The 17,043-nt window shown below is 38.4% G+C and overlaps 1 protein-coding gene across 1 annotated transcript in view; it reads left to right on the top strand.

The window, feature by feature from the left end:
* The window catches only part of LOC136856965 (uncharacterized), a 197,083-nt gene that overhangs the window by 134,751 nt on the left and 45,289 nt on the right, over positions 1-17,043 (top strand). The window contains exon 11 of the mRNA XM_068231088.1: positions 15,561-15,735. Within this exon, the coding sequence (XP_068087189.1) occupies positions 15,561-15,735 (175 nt within the window). The remainder of the gene's footprint in view (positions 1-15,560; positions 15,736-17,043) is intronic.

Raw genomic sequence — 17,043 nt, 5'->3', positions numbered from 1 at the left:
TCATGTTTGTTGAAGTCATTATTAACCAACAGAAACTCCTTATAGTTGTTGTATACAAGCCGCCCAAAATAACAAATATGACTGAATTCGAATTTCGCTTACTTGACCTACTGCCTAGCTACGAGCATATTATTGCCGTAGGTGATTTCAGCATTAACCTGCTTACTAAAACGCACGAAACTAAACAATATATTGACATGTTTTCTTCCTGTGGTATGACCATCCTCCGTTTAGAGCCTACTAATCATACTTACACAGAAAACTATGAAAAACACACGCTTATTGACCACATTGTGACAAATAACCCAAACAAAGTCATAACTCACGGCCAGATTCCAGTCCCAGCCATCTCCACTCATGACCTTATCTACCTATCCTACTCCCTCCGAATGCCAAAATATAAACCTAAGTATGTTATTTCCAGAAACACAAAAGACATGGATATAGACGAGTTAAGACATGACGCTTACAATCCACCCTGGAATGACATACTCCTATTGGACGATATAGACGCGAAAGTAGACAAGTTCAACTCCCTTGTAATCACTCTGTACGATAAGCATGCCCCTAAGCGACAGATAAAAGTTACACGCCCATCTTGTCCCTGGCTAAATAGTGAAATGAAAAACATGATGGCCCACCGCGATGCACTTTACCGACGCTTTAAACGAACTCGTGACCAAAGTGACTTCGAAAATTATCGGGTCCTTAGAAATAGAGTTAAACAGTTCGTTAGAAACCGTAAATTTACATATTTGCAAAACATGACTGCAAACATGAATTCTGGCAGTGCTTGGAACGCGCTTCGTTCCTTAGGCATAGGGAAACCTCGACAACAACCCCATGTGCCAGACATACCACTCGATAAGTTAAATGAGTTTTTTACTGAAGAAAGAACACCACCTAATGTACTAAATTCCCCAAACTCAGTACCCAACTCCGTTATGAACCCTTTACCTGACAAACAACATTTCACATTCCACCCTGTTACAGCTAATAAAGTTAAAAAAGTATTATATTCTATCAAATCAAAAGCCAGAGGAGTGGATGATATCCCTATAACTTTCTTACACAACATTATTGGTGCTTTAACCAATTATTACCCACATTTTCAACTACTGCCTTAAAAACGGAACCTTTCCTTCACTATGGAACTAGCTAATGTTATCCCTGTGCCTAAGAAACCTGACCCCTCCCTACCATCTGACTACAGACTAATTTCTATCTTACTAGCGATTTCCAAAGCACTCGAGCGTCTGGTTCACGAGCAGGTGTTGGAATACTTAAATAACCATTCTCTCCTAGACCCATTGCAATCTGGCTTCAAGAAGGGACACAGCACAGCAACTGCCCTGCTCAAAGTGACTGATGACATACGGCACGCAATGGACCAAAGACTAGTGACAATACTTACTCTCCTCGATTTCAGTAGCGCATTTGACACTATAAACATCCAGACTGTATTAAACAAGATGCAATCTTACTACTTCGATCAACGAACTATTAATTTCTTTTCATCGTACCTCAAAAATCGCGCGTAACGAATTATAACCCTTGATCAAACCTCTCACTGGCGAACCAGGAAGGAAGGCACGCCGCAGGGTAGTGTTTTAGGCCCATTGCTCTTTATTTTGTATATAAACGACATTTCCTCTAATTTAAAGAATTGTAGCTACCATCTTTATGCGGACGACTTACAAATTTACTGTCACTGTAAGACCTCTGATTTGCCGCATGCCATAGCAGGCATCAATGCTGACCCCTCAGTGACTTAACGCTTACTCCTTGAAAAATTCCCTCCTTCTTAATCCCTCCAAGACGCAAGCAATCATTATTGGCTCTCAAAAATTGTTGGCCACATTACGATACGAAACTATTCCTTCAGTTATACTGAATGGTAGAGTTATCCCATTCAGCCAAACTGTGAGAAATCTAGGAGTAACAATGAACGAAACTTTAAATTGGTCTGAATATATTAAGAATGTGTGTAAAAAAAATATTTTTGATACTTCATTCGGTTAAAAGAAACAGCGATATTTTACCTTGTATTGTGAGAGTCAAACTCATACAAACTCTAGTGCTTCCCATCGTCGACTACTGTGACGTCATTCTGGTAGACGCAACAAAAGAGCAGACTTCGAAACTTCAGCGAGCACTTAATTGTTGCCTTAGATTTATGTACAGTCTGAGTTATGATACACATGTCACCCCATACTATCACACTATTTCATGGCTGAAACCTGACAAACGACGGATGTATCACATACTGATACAGATATACAGACTGCTCTCTGAAGACAGACCACTATACATTTCATCCCAGCTTAAGTATTTGTCCTCCTTTCACAGCAGTAATACCCGCTCTGGTTCCTCCCTTTCTATTCCTGTTCACCGCTCCTCCATGTACAACAACTCCTTTGTTGTGGCGGGTTCTAGACTTTGGAATTCCCTGTCTGTCAGTGTCAGAAATTCCACTTCATTACTTAAATTTAAGACTGCTTGCCGAGACTACCTGCTGAATGCAGCTGACTAACTTGTATGACTGGAAAGAATGAATGTGAGTTAGAAAAGTGTAAGGTATTTTTGTGTAGGTTATCATTTATTATATAATATGTACTCAAACTCTGCTCTCAATGATGTGTACAGTGGTTAAGTGTAAGAGAGGGCCAAGAGCCCTAACTTCGCCACCTACAAAGGCATGATAAATAAATAAATCTCCCTCCTTCACCAGTCCAAATATCTTCCTCAGTACTTTCCTTTCCCACACATTTAATCTCCTCTCTGTGGCCTCAGTCAATACCCATGCCTCACTCCCATACATAACCAGTTTTAATTATTGTTTTGTAGAGAGTCAGTTTTAATTTCCTGCTTAAGTTTTTACTTTTCAGAAGGGAATACAGTGCCCTGTAGGATCTGTTGGCAGCCTTAATTCGATTTACAATATCTGTCTCAACTTTATTTTCTGATGTTATTACTGAGCCAAGATATGTGAAGCTATCTACTGCTTCAAAGGTGTAACCATCCACTTGGAGTTTTTCAGTGTTCCTTCGATTTCTCTCCATTACCATATATTTAGATTTAGCCTCGCTTATCTCCAAGCCCAAGGACCCAGCCGCATCTTTCAGCTCCCTCAAGGCAGTTGTAAGTGCCTCGTTACTTCTAGCAGATATCACCACATCATCTTCATAAGCCAAAATTTGGATCAGTCTATTGTAAATATTACCACCCAGATTAGTAGTTACTCACTGGTGATAAGGGGTCTCCCTGCCTTAGGCCTTCTTCGGTTCTGAAAGATCTTGACAGACTTCCCTGCACTTTTACCTGACTTCTGCTGTTCTCCAGGGTCATCTTAGTCAATTTTATTAACTTCTGTGGGAATTTAAACTCCTTCATTGTTTCCCACAATGTCGATCTCTTAACTTTGTCATAGGCTTGTTTACAATCTATAAAAAGATGTCCTAGTCAAACGTTGTATTCAGATGTCTTTTCCAGAGTTATTCTCATGGTGAAAATATGGTCCATCATCGATCTTCCAGGTCTGAAACCAGCTTGGTACTCCCCTATAATTCTTTCTGCTCTACTACTAACTCTCTTTGTTATGGCTGTAGAGAGGATTTTGTATACTATACTCAGCAAGGATATACCTCGATAATTCTTGCATTGCATGCGTCACCCCTTCTTCTGTATAGGACATATATTTGCTAGTATCCAGTCCTCCGGCATTGTACCTGTTTCCCATACCTTTTTAATTATCTCATGTATTTTCTTCACCAACACTTCTCCATGTTTTACCATTTCTGCCGATATGAGGTCATTCCCTGGGGCTTTACTGCTCTTCAGTTGTTTTATAATTTCTCTTATTTCTTCAATCGATGGTGATCCCATATCGTCTTCATCCTCATCTCCATTCTCCTCATTCCTCTCTTCCCCCTCACACTCATCTTCGTATTCACCCTCCTCATCTCTCTCTGAAGTTTCCATACGATCTGATCCTTCTCTTTCTTCATTTATTGGTCGGACAGAAAGTAATGTTTCAAAATGTTTTGCTCATTTTTCCAGAATTCGTTCTTTCCCAACAATGAGTCTATCAGTCTCATCCTTAAGCATATTCACTCTAGGTTGATATCCCTTCTTTACTTGTCAACCCCATGGAAGAATTTTCTACCTTGTTTGTTTTCAAAATTCTTCTGCATTTCATCCACTCTCTCCCTTTCTTCTATTGTTTTCTTGTTCCTTATCATTGTCTTTGCTATTCTCCGTTTCTCTTTAAAGACTGCCATATTATTTCGAGTGGGTCTCTGTAGCATTCTTTGTCGGGCAAGATTTCTCTCTTCCAGAACCTTATCCTCTTCTTCGTCATACCATTTATTTCTACTCTGTTTCCTTCTCTCTCCAAGTACTTCCTGCGCCGTTGTATTTATTGCTAGCTTGGTTTCCTCCCACATTGTGTTGATGTCCACATCTCCGTTTCTGCCCATCTGTAGCTTTCTTTGCAGCCGGTCTCTATACTCTTCCTCCTTCTTCTCATCCCTTAACAGTTTTACATTATAGATCTTGCTCTGTTCAGCTCTGTCCCTGGATTTAATTGCCAGTCTTTCTCGGAACTTAATCCTCACCAGTATGTGATCTGAATCACTGTCTGGGCCACGCATGCTTCTCACATCCATTATATTGGAGGCATGTCGCACATCTATCAGCACATGGTCGAGCTGGTCCTTTGTCAGACCATCTGGTGATATTCATGTCTCTTTATGGGGAAAACATGTGCTCTTAGTCACCAGCTCCTTGCTAAAGGCAAAGTCAACCAATTCCCACCCGTTTTCATTGGATTCTTGGTGTTTACTGTGATATCCTGCCACTGGGTGGTTTTCTTTCTCTTTGCCTACTTTGGCATTATAATCCCCTGGGACAACTTTAACATCATACTTGGGCAACTTGTCATATACTTGCTCCATTTTTTCATAGAACTGTTCTTTCTCTTCCTCTTCGGCGTCCTCTGTTGGGGCATGGACACTAATTAGTGATATGTTGGCAAATCTCCCTCTCATTCTTAACCGGCATAGTCTGGGGCTTATTGCTTCATATTCAATCACATTATGACTGACTGATTTCTTGACCATAAACCCTGTTCCTATTCTATTTTCTTCCTCCCCACTATTGAACAAAATATAGTGCTATAGATCTGTCACCTCGATTGTCTTCCATCTTATCTCCTGTAATGCTGCCACATCTATCTGATATTTAAATAATTCCTCCTCCAATTTTCTTCTAGCCCCGGCCTGAAAGATACTTCTCACATTCCATGTTCCAATATATCTGTATCGTTGCCATTTCGCGCTTTAGTCGTCGTAAGTTTGGGACCGTCCGTTTATCTTGATTTGGTTTCTGAACAATACGTAGTTTTGTGGTGGTGGAGTTGTTAGCCCCACGTACCAACCCCCAACCTGGAGGAGCAGGGTATCACTTACTCTGGATCATCACCTTAGACCTGTCTGGCTTGGGTGGCCCTACCAGGAGCATATGCCCCCGCCGGCATAGCTCTAAGGATCTTTTGAACACGCAAGCCTCCAAAACACCCGACAATATGTATTTTGCCTTCGTCAAGATGGTGTTACCATCGGGAGGATGGTCTTGGTTGGGTAATATAAATTTAACATTTAACGTACTTAAAAATAAGTAAAGTGTTTATTTGTAAACGACATTAAAAACCCGAGCTCCATAGAATGGCTAGCGATACTCTACGGCACCAAACATGTTTTACAAAAACAATATAAATATAAGTCACCTTATCAATACAAAATTTATTCACATTCAGCTAGTAAATATGGTCAAGACCGGTTTCGACCCCTAGGGGGTCATCTTCAGTTGACATGCATAAAAGATATATTTTACAAAAACATCACATATAATGATTAAAACTTAAATTAAGTCCAACTGATCATAAATGTTGGTATGTATGTCTTGGTACATTTGAGCTATTGTATGTGTCAATCCTAAGTTTCCCAGCATACAGTGTCAAGGTAAGTAGTTAACTAATATACATCATCCATGAAATTACATGCTATTTTTCATGTTATCACTATCTAATTTGGGTTGTACAATGTGGAATGAGATATACATACATTTGTGTAAATTAATAGTAGTAAGTTCAGTAATATACATTAAAAATTGGTCCTTAAGTTACATTAATTGATTATTGATCAGTCATATGAAAATGTAGAATTATTGGTTTGGACACTTGTGTTTAAAATATTAGTATGCAATACCTTGTTGGCATATATCTTAAATACTAAAGTATCAGTTTATAAAGACTATTATTCTTATTTTATGTCTTGGAATAGGGTTGAACTTTAAACTATTTGTTTTGTTGAGCATAGGCATTGGATAATCTTGTTAAATTGGACACATAACTAAAACAGTGGTATATACACTGACTGACAGAGCAAATGCAACACCAAGGAGGAGTGGTTCGAAAGGGATGAAAGTTGGGGAAAAAACAGAGTCGGCATGGAAGAATAATTGATGTTTATTTCAAACCGATATGCAGGTTACACAATGCGCACGGCATCGACTCAGTAGGATGTAGGACCACCGCGAGCGACGATGCACGCAGAAACACGTCGAGGTACAGAGTCAATAAGAGTGCGGATGGTGTCCTGAGGGATGGTTCTCCATTCTCTGTCAACCATTTGCCACAGTTGGTCATCCGTACGAGGCTGGGGCAGAGTTTGCAAACGGCGTCCAATGAGATCCCACACGTGTTCGATTGGTGAGAGATCCGGAGAGTACGCTGGCCACGGAAGCATCTGTACACCTCGTAGAGCCTGTTGGGAGATGCGAGCAGTGTGTGGGCGGGCATTATCCTGCTGAAACAGAGCATTGGGCAGCCCCTGAAGGTACGGGAGTGCCACCGGCCGCAGCACATGCTGCACATAGCGGTGGGCATTTAACGTGCCTTGAATACGCACTAGAGGTGACGTGGAATCATACGCAATAGCGCCCCAAACCATGATGCCGCGTTGTCTAGCGGTAGGGCGCTCCACAGTTACTGCCGGATTTGACCTTTCTCCACGCCGACGCCACACTCGTCTGCGGTGACTATCACTGACAGAACAGAAGCGTGACTCATCGGAGAACACGACGTTCCGCCATTCCCTCATCCAAGTCGCTCTAGCCTGGCACCATGCCAGGCATGCACGTCTATGCTGTGGAGTCAATGGTAGTCTTCTGAGCGGACGCCGGGAGTGCAGGCCTCCTTCAACCAATCGACGGGAAATTGTTCTGGTCGATATTGGAACAGCCAGGGTGTCTTGCACATGCTGAAGAATGGCGGTTGATGTGGCGTGCGGGGCTGCCACCGCTTGGCGGCGGATGCGCCGATCCTCGCGTGCTGACGTCACTCGGGCTGCGCCTGGACCCCTCGCACGTGCCACATATCCCTGCGCCAACCATCTTCGCCACAGGCGCTGCACCGTGGACACATCCCTATGGGTATCGGCTGCGATTTGACGAAGCGACCAACCTGCCCTTCTCAGCCCGATCACCATACCCCTCGTAAAGTCGTCTGTCTGCTGGAAATGCCTCCGTTGACGGCGGCCTGGCATTCTTAGCTATACACGTGTCCTGTGGCACACGACAACACGTTCTACAATGACTGTCGGCTGAGAAATCACGGTACGAAGTGGGCCATTCGCCAACGCCGTGTCCCATTTATCGTTTGCTACGTGCGCAGCACAGCGGCGCATTTCACATCATGAGCATATCTCAGTGACGTCAGTCTACCCTGCAATTGGCATAAAGTTCTGACCACTCCTTCTTGGTGTTGCATTTGCTCTGTCAGTCAGTGTATATACCTTGTTAAAAATACATTGCATTAACATTATTAATATGTGGTGCTATATATACATTGTTTGGGGTAAAATGGGGCTAACGGAGTTTTCACAACAGTATTTGATTAGTTATGATGTTCCGATATAATGGGTCCGTAAAAATATATAACTATATACATAATTGCGGTTAGATAAGTATTTGTATAATCTGCTTGCAATTTAGGTAATATTTGGTTGTAATATCTGGCGATATTTTGGGCAGCTACTGTTGTTAGAGCTATTAAGAGTCTTGAATATTATTGATGTAGCATGTTCTTCTTTTCGTGTGCCGTAATATGTTGAGTTGGTGACATTTGTAAGAACGCGTTGAATGTTATGCGTCCTGGTAGGGTGCACGTTGATTTTATCGTAGAAGCGTATGTGTTGTGAAAACAAAGTATCTGGAAGTAGAAATAATGAGTGTGAAAATGGTGCGGTATGAAAATGTAATAGTTTATCGTATGTCGTTTCACTTACGTTAGGTGTTGGAACCGTGCACTCTGTGTAGCTGCCTGTTGAGATCTAATGCGTGTTGCTCTGAGATTGTAGTTGGCGACGGTAGAGGGGAGGTTTGGGGGGATGGGTGGAGTGTTAGTAACGGGAGTGGGGTTGGAGGGGAGGAGGTCTTGGAGCGGTTGATTTGAACGTATGGATTTTTGTTTATTAATTCTTTTAAGGTAGTAATCTGTTAGTAAGGGAATTACTGCATGAAAAAGAATATTGTTTCTGTCTATGTTTTCATTTAAGTTGGAGTTCGGATTGACGTATTTGTCTAAATTTATGTAAAATTCTTCTATTATAATGAGCAAGGGACTTTTTGGATTCATATTGAGGATTTGCATGTCACTATTAATGTCCGTGAAATTGTGTTTCTGATCGTTAATGTGCTGACCCATAGCTGAGAAGTGTCTGTGTTTGACGGCATTTACATGTTCATTATATCGTATTAAAAAACTCCTACCAGTAAGCTCTACATAGCTGGCTCGGCAGTCGTTGCATTTGAGGCGATAGACTCCTGAGTGGTTGTATTTATTTACGTTGTTAACTGATTTGGAATTGTATAGTATGTTGGTGTTATTGTGTGTAGTTTTGTATGCTATTTTTAGACCTTGTTTTTTGAAGATATTGGTTATGGGATGTATATGGTTATTGTTGTAAGTAAACAGTACATATTCTTTTTTTATCTTTATATAACTGGAAAAACAATTCAATTTTTGAAAACATTACTACTATTACTACTGAAACGGAAGATGCTCTAAACAAAATACCTCAAGAAAAACAAAATGAAATTAGATATGAAATTAAAAAAACACTACCACAATATATCAATAAAATCACCCAAAAACCTCAAAATCAAGAAATCACAAACCAAATACAAATTAAGGTACTCAGAAATAAAATCCAGCAAAATAACTTACTAGTAACAAAGGCAGACAAAGGGAACACTACAGTCATTATGGATAAAGAGGAATATATAACAAAAACAAAAACCTGCTTTCAAGATGAAACTTTTCAAATTAAGACTAAAGATCCTACTAACAGTATCCAAAAGAACTTAAAAACTCTCCTAAAAAACATCAATTTTCTCTTGAACGAACAGGAAACTACAAAATTAATCAGCATGAATCTAGGAATACCTACAGCTAAAGCTTACCTTAAAATCCATAAAGACAACATTCCCATGAGACCCATAATAAACTACAGGCCAAGCCCCATCTATAAATTATCCAAATACATACAAAAATTCCTCAAAAAACATTGTCTTTCAAGCAAATAAAACCATAAAAAACTCAATAGAATTTTGCAGCATTACTAAGAATATAAGAATAGAACATTTCTACAAGCTAGCAACATATGATATAACAAACATGTATCCTAATATACCCACACAAAAAACTATTACTATCATAGAATCCAATCTTTATAACCATAGTAAGCTAAGCAAATTGGAAATAGATGAATTTATAAAACTATTACAATTTGCTATCAATAACAATTATTTCAAGTTCCATGACACTGTCTATCAACAGAAAGGATTACCCATGGGATCACCAATATCAGGCATAATAGTTGATATATATATGGACTATTTAGAACACCAAGAAATAAAAAAAATAGGAAATATCATCTATTGGTGCAGGTTTGTCGATGATGCATTCATAATCATGGACAATAGACATACTAATGAAAACATAATCTTAGAACAACTAAATAAAATAGATCCCCATATAAAATTTACCATGGACACTGAAATAACAACACCATAAACTACTTGGATATATCCATAACCAGACATAACAACCACCTAACATACAACATATATAGAAAACCTACCCATACATCAAATATAATATAGACAGACTCCACCCACCCACATACTCACAAGAAAGCTGCATACTATAGTATGATTCACAGAGCATATAACATTCCACTTTCAAAGGAAAATCTAAATAAAGAATTAAACACAATCCACGAAATAGCAAAACAAAACGGATATAAAAGAGAAATGATAAACCGGATCATCAACAAAGTCAAAAACCAACCGAAAACCAAGCTAACCAGAATCACCAAAGATAAAAAAGAATATGTACTGTTTACTTACAACAATAACCATATACATCCCATAACCAATATCTTCAAAAAACAAGGTCTAAAAATAGCATACAAAACTACACACAATAACACCAACATACTATACAATTCCAAATCAGTTAACAACATAGATAAATACAACCACTCAGGAGTCTATCGCCTCAAATGCAACGACTGCCGAGCCAGCTATGTAGGGCTTACTGGTAGGAGTTTTTTAATATGATATAATGAACATGTAAATGCCGTCAAACACAGACACTTCTCAGCTATGGGTCAGCACATTGACGATCAGAAACACAATTTCACGGACATTAATAGTGACATGCAAATCCTCAATATGAATCCAAAAAGTCCCTTGCTCAGTATAATAGAAGAATTTTACATAAATTTAGACAAATACGTCAATCCGAACTCCAACTTAAATGAAAACATAGACAGAAACAATATTCTTCTTCATGCAGTAATTCCCTTACTAAAAGATTACTACCTTAAAAGAATTAATAAACAAAATTCCATACGTTCAAATCAACCGCTCCAAGACCTCCTCCCCTCCAACCCCACTCCCGTTACTAATACTCCACCCATCCCCCCAAACCTCCCCTCTACCGTCGCCAAGTACAATCTCAGAGTAACACGCATTAGATCTCAACAGGCAGCTACACAGAGTGCACGGTTCCAACACCTAACGTAAGTGAAACGACATACGATTTACTATTACATTTTCATACCGCACCATTTTCACACTCATTATTTCTACTTCCAGATACTTTGTTTTCACAACACATACGCTTCTACGATAAAATCAACGTGCACCCTACCAGGACACATAACATTCAACGCGTTCTTACAAATGTCACCAACTCAACATATTATGGCACACAAAAAGAAGAACATGCTACATCAATAATATTCAAGACTCTTAATAGCTCTAACAACAGTAGCTGCCCAAAATATCGCCAGACATTACAACCAAATATTACCTAAATTGCAAGCAGATTATACAAATACTTATCTAACCGCAATTATGTATATAGTTATATATTTTTACGGACCCATTATATCGGAACATCATAACTAATCAAATACTGTTGTGAAAACTCCGTTAACCCCATTTTACCCCAAACAATGTATATATAGCACCACATATTAATAATGTTAATGCAATGTATTTTTAACAAGGTGTATATATATATATATATATATACCACTGTTTTAGTTATGTGTCCAATTTAACAAGATTATCCAATGCCTATGCTCAACAAAACAAATAGTTTTCTAAAAGCTCAACCCTATTCCAAGACATAAAATAATAATAGGCTTTATAAACTGATACTTTAGTATTTAAGATATATGCCAACAAGGTATTGCATACTAATATTTTAATTACAAGTGTCCAAACCAATAATTCTACATTTTCATATGACTGATCAATAATCAATTAATGTAGTTTAAGAACCAATTTTTAATGTATATTACTGAACTTACTACTATTAATTTACACAAATGTATGTATATCTCATTCCACATTGTACAACCCAAATTAGATAGTGATAACATGAAAAATAGCATGTAATTTCATGGATGATGTATATTAGTTAACTACTTACCTTGACACTGTATGCTGGGAAACTTAGGATTGACACATACAATAGCTCAAATGTACCAAGACATACATACCAACATTTATGATCAGTTGGACTTAATTTAAGTTTTAATCATTATATGTGATGTTTTTGTAAAATATATCTTTTATGCATGTCAACTGAAGATGACCCCCTAGGGGTCGAAACCGGTCTTGACCATATTTACTAGCTGAATGTGAATAAATTTTGTTTTGATAAGGTGGTGACTTATATTTATATTGTTTTTGTAAAGTAATATCAATACGGAAATGAAACTTATAAACAACACCAGACATGTTTATCGTAAGATATTCATGGCATAGAATTTTAGGTTGAGCTTAGTTATATTTATAATTAAAACCTGATATGTTATGAAGAGGAAGCACATGTGTAGGACCTTGTAACCTCAAACAATTTAATTTAGAGGAACAACTCACCTAATGCGAGCATCCTTAGTTCAGTTTCGGAAGAGTAACCAGTGACAAACAATGAACACGCAAAGCAGGAAGACAGCTTTGTTTATTCAGTAGGATTCCGGAGTGGTTAGAATGCTCAGACTGCAAGAGAAGCCTAGTAGAGCTAATAGCTTGCATTTTAACTGACGTCCTGTAGGCTTTGGTCATGCGATGCCAAACAGCACCGCCAGACATTCATGGGGTGGTTGTCATTGCCAGGAGTTACAAGAGTTACTGATATGTATGAACCTCTGGTCTTATTTTATTGTCATAGGATAGGTGTCCTATATTGCTGAAACAGTTTTTTGAGAACCCACAGTCACTTCTTTGCCTTCATTTCGTACAAAGAAAACTGAAAATGTTTTCAAATTAAATCCCAAATATTGGAAAGAATCTGAACAGAAAATGTAGTATGGGAAGTTTCAAACTTCAGTTATTTCTTGAATTGTAATTAACTCCGAAAATGATAGTCTTTTCACCAAAATATGAAACTACACACATCAAAAAGCATTTTGCATATTGCTGGTCAAGGCTGGCCAAGAGTCATAGTGGTTTCAAACCCATTATTAGTTCTTGCGTGTGTGTATATCTGCTGTGTACACTAGCCTGTTTCAAAAGAAGATAGCATGACATGGCTTTGCGACAGGCTACCAGGGGCGCTGTGTGCTTGAGCGCACTGGCAACCGGGTAAAGCTTGCATGTAGTGTGTTAAGTGTGCATCAGAATGCCGAGGACAACAGTAACTGTGCATGATCGCATTCGTATAGCGACACTGATGCGACAGGGGTTGCGGCAGATTGATGTTGCTGCTATCATTCACGCGAACCAAAGTGACGTTTCCCAGATATGGAACAAGTACAGAGTAACCTATTCTGTCGTAGACCGCCGCTGGATGAGTAGGCCAAGAGGAACAACACAACAAGATGATCAGGATGTACGCTTCACGGCTTGGAGATATCCCTATCCTTGAGCTAGTCAACTGAGGCAAGACCTTCAAACAGAAATGGGTACGAATGTATCGACCCAGACTATCCGTAATTGTCTCTGTGAGGTAGGGTTACACTCCAGAAGCCCATTCGAGCGCCTCTACTTATTTAAAGCCAAGAATTTCATGTTTGGTCCGTATTGAATAGAGATTACAAAACAATAAGTTAAATTGTACAAGATCCACCTTTTCAGTACAAGATATGTTGTTGATTAAAATTACATCATCATTTATTAAATGGTACCAGTTTCAACATCCATGGACGTCATCATCAGCCAAATAGGGTCATTATACAAAGATATACTTTAAAGTTAAAACACACAAAATTGACCCTCATAATTAAAACTGTCGATAAAAAGTTAAAATATAAAGCATATTTATGTTAAATATCCAGGTTTGAATATGTAATTAGTACAAGATTGACAACTTGTTAGTCACGAATAAAATAAACTGAAGTTGAGAAGCCTCGTAGAAATAAGTTCGAAGTCTTTGACAGACTTAAAATTTTTAGAGTTGGGTGCTTTGTACAGCATTGGCATCAACGTATGTAGAAAAATGTATGTACTGCATCACACTCTAATTACAAGAACGCCAATGTGATTTTGATGGGTGATTTTAATGTTTCTGTAGGTTCAAATGAAAATGTTCAATACAGTGGTAAACACAAGCTACTGTTGCACAATCCAAACAAACACGCTGACATCAAAGACTGGCTTGAGGCTGAATCTCCCTGCAGCTGTAGGCCCACACGCTATTGCCATAAAATTAAGTTCTCTACCAAATCCTCACCCAGGCCAGTCGTCGCTAGCGCATTGTGCGTGCAACGTGGCCGAGAACGCTAATTTAAATTTCTTATGGTGGGAATTACAAACGTACTAAAGAGTGACGTAAATGTGCTATCCAGGTTTCTGTAACATGTATTTAATAGGACATGGACTTTGGAATAATGATTTAATAACCAGGGAAATGTGCTAGAGAGTAACATCTTAACCAGATTCAACTGTATACATTATATGTTTATTTCCTAAGTCTATTATCATTTTCATTCCTCTTGTCCATCTCATGCCAGGTCAGGGTGGTGATGGCACTTCTCCACCATTGCCTCTCCTTCCACAACTCCTCTTCAGTAATTGTATTCCATTCCAGTTTTCTTTTTCTTATACTGTCCTTGACAAAGTCTATCCATTTTGCTTTTGCCCTCTTTTCCTCTATATTAGCCTCCAACACTTGTTTCGGTATCCTTTCCTCCTCCATCCTCATATGTCCAAACCATCTCAATTTATTCATCTCCATCCTATCACTCAGTTTTTCTACCCTTATCTCTTTTCTGACTTCAACATTTCTTACTCTGTCTCTCCTTTTCTTCCCTACCATACTCCTCAGAAACTTCATCTCAGTGGCCTGAATTTTACTGTCATCTATTGCTGTCATTGTCCAAGTCTGATGCATACGTTAATATATGGGTATAGTACATTTTGTACATTATCTCCTTACATTTCATAGCAACTTCTTTGCTCCACACCAGGTTCCTTACATTCTGGTAGAATGTATTTCCTTGTTGTACCCTTCTACTGATCTTATCCAACCTTGCATCTTGCATTATTTCACTTCCCAAATATTTGAAGCATTCAGCAACCTCAAGGTTTTGTCCCCTAATACTAATGATTCCTTTTCTTTCCCCTTCTGTCATCACCACTGTTTTGCAAGACCAAATTGATTCGCTTATCATATTTCTCAGTATTGTCATTTAAAGCCTTTATTTGGATTTACACTTCAGTATTGTTGACTCCCGAGATCACTATATCATCCGCAAACAACATTTTTATATCTCCTCTAGATGCCTTTGTTTCCTTTGCAACTTCATCCATAATCATTATAAATACAAGTGAAGACAATACACTAATTGCTAATTCTGTATGTGGTCCTATAGCCAAGTAAATAAATTGATTGAATGTGATATGAGAGCTATATATGCTGATTTTGGCTTAGATTAAGTCGCAATTGTCTTTATTTTTTATTTTTTTCAATTCCTTTCCAGGGAACAAGGTTGTCAAAAATGAAATGTGATATGTTGAGGCTGCTGAAGTGCCTTTTGTGTCAAGCTCATAATATTGTTATAGTGACACTTCCCCCTCTTGTTGAATGTTGGCACATTCCAGCAGTACGCAAGATGGTGATAAAATTCAACGAGTGGTTGAAATGTCTGCATACAGGTAAGTAAAAATTTGTGGATACATATGTATTTATATTCCTTTTTAATTCTGTGTTTGTTGTGGTTCTTGTCTTATAATACCATTTTTGTATATCCTTTTTCCCTTCTTTTTCTTGTGTTTATCCAACTTTCTTCATATCCTATACTTCCTCATCTAGGGTGGAGCATTCTCAAGAATGTCCTCATTGACAGTGAGAAACCAATAAAAGTTGTTCACTGAGGGCTGAGCAAAAAATGGGTTTCATTAGAAGAGATCTTAGAATACAACAATATGTGAAGTTGTCCATGTCTTTCTCCCCCCCCTCCCCTGTCTCTCCTTTCTGTGGCTGTGTCTACCTGCACTGCCCTATGATTCTATTTATCCCTTGAGTATGTTTGGGCGGGGGGGTTTCATAACCTTATTATTGACCTTGTTTGTCTAAGTTGCCTTAAATATACAAACTGATTAAAAGTATATGAACCTTACAGTTTTCTACTGTGTACAGTAGGGCGCTTTGATCTTGTCACTACAACTTTCAGTGGCCATGCCAAGTGTGCTTTTACTGGTTTTTAAAACCCTCTTTTTCCAGGTAAATGCTGTGATAGAATCATATTCACTTTGGAGTACCACTTTCATTCTTTAGCTGAAATAATTACACTACTAAATTATACACATTACTGAAGGCACCACAGCACCTGTTATGAGACTGTTTTTATACTTTCATAAGCATACAGAGGTGATGTTGAAACTGTCCTTAAACCATTTGTTGCCCATTTATAAGATAAAGAGCACTGTTTTAAACTATATTATACTTAACTTTCATGTATAAGTATCATGATGGGAACATAAACTACTGACCCTGTTTTATTTCTAGGTAGTATATCTTTAACCCACTTAATGCTAAGATCAGATCTGTCAGATTGCTGGTTCCTGCAAGTATGTCAAGTTAATCAAGTCTGTTGGGTGTCAAAATTTTATAGTGATAACACATAATATCTGCCTGTGCTTGATGTATCCTAGCCATCAAATGCAGGCCTAGGAGTTGGTCTCTTTTTTAGCTCTGTCTCTTTTTTTTCAGAACAAGTCTCTTTTGTAGCTTTCTTGCCTTTGGTAGGTGAAGAATTAAAAAAAATATGGAGTTGGAGTAGAAGAATTGTGTGAGGTGTTATTCTCCAAATTCAATAAAAGTGTGTGATTTATTTTATTATATTTAAGGCTGATCAGTATCTAACTTCTTATAATAAGAATATCCACGTAATGAACGCAGAAATTGTTCTGTGTGTTCTTCGTGAAACTTGGATGAAACTAACCTCGAGTTACATTTTTCAC

Source organism: Anabrus simplex, chromosome 1 (assembly GCF_040414725.1).
Source record: "Anabrus simplex isolate iqAnaSimp1 chromosome 1, ASM4041472v1, whole genome shotgun sequence".
Lineage (NCBI taxonomy): Eukaryota > Metazoa > Arthropoda > Insecta > Orthoptera > Tettigoniidae > Anabrus > Anabrus simplex.
The sequence above is the reverse complement of the archived record's forward strand: the minus strand, read 5'-3'. Positions and strand labels throughout refer to the sequence as shown.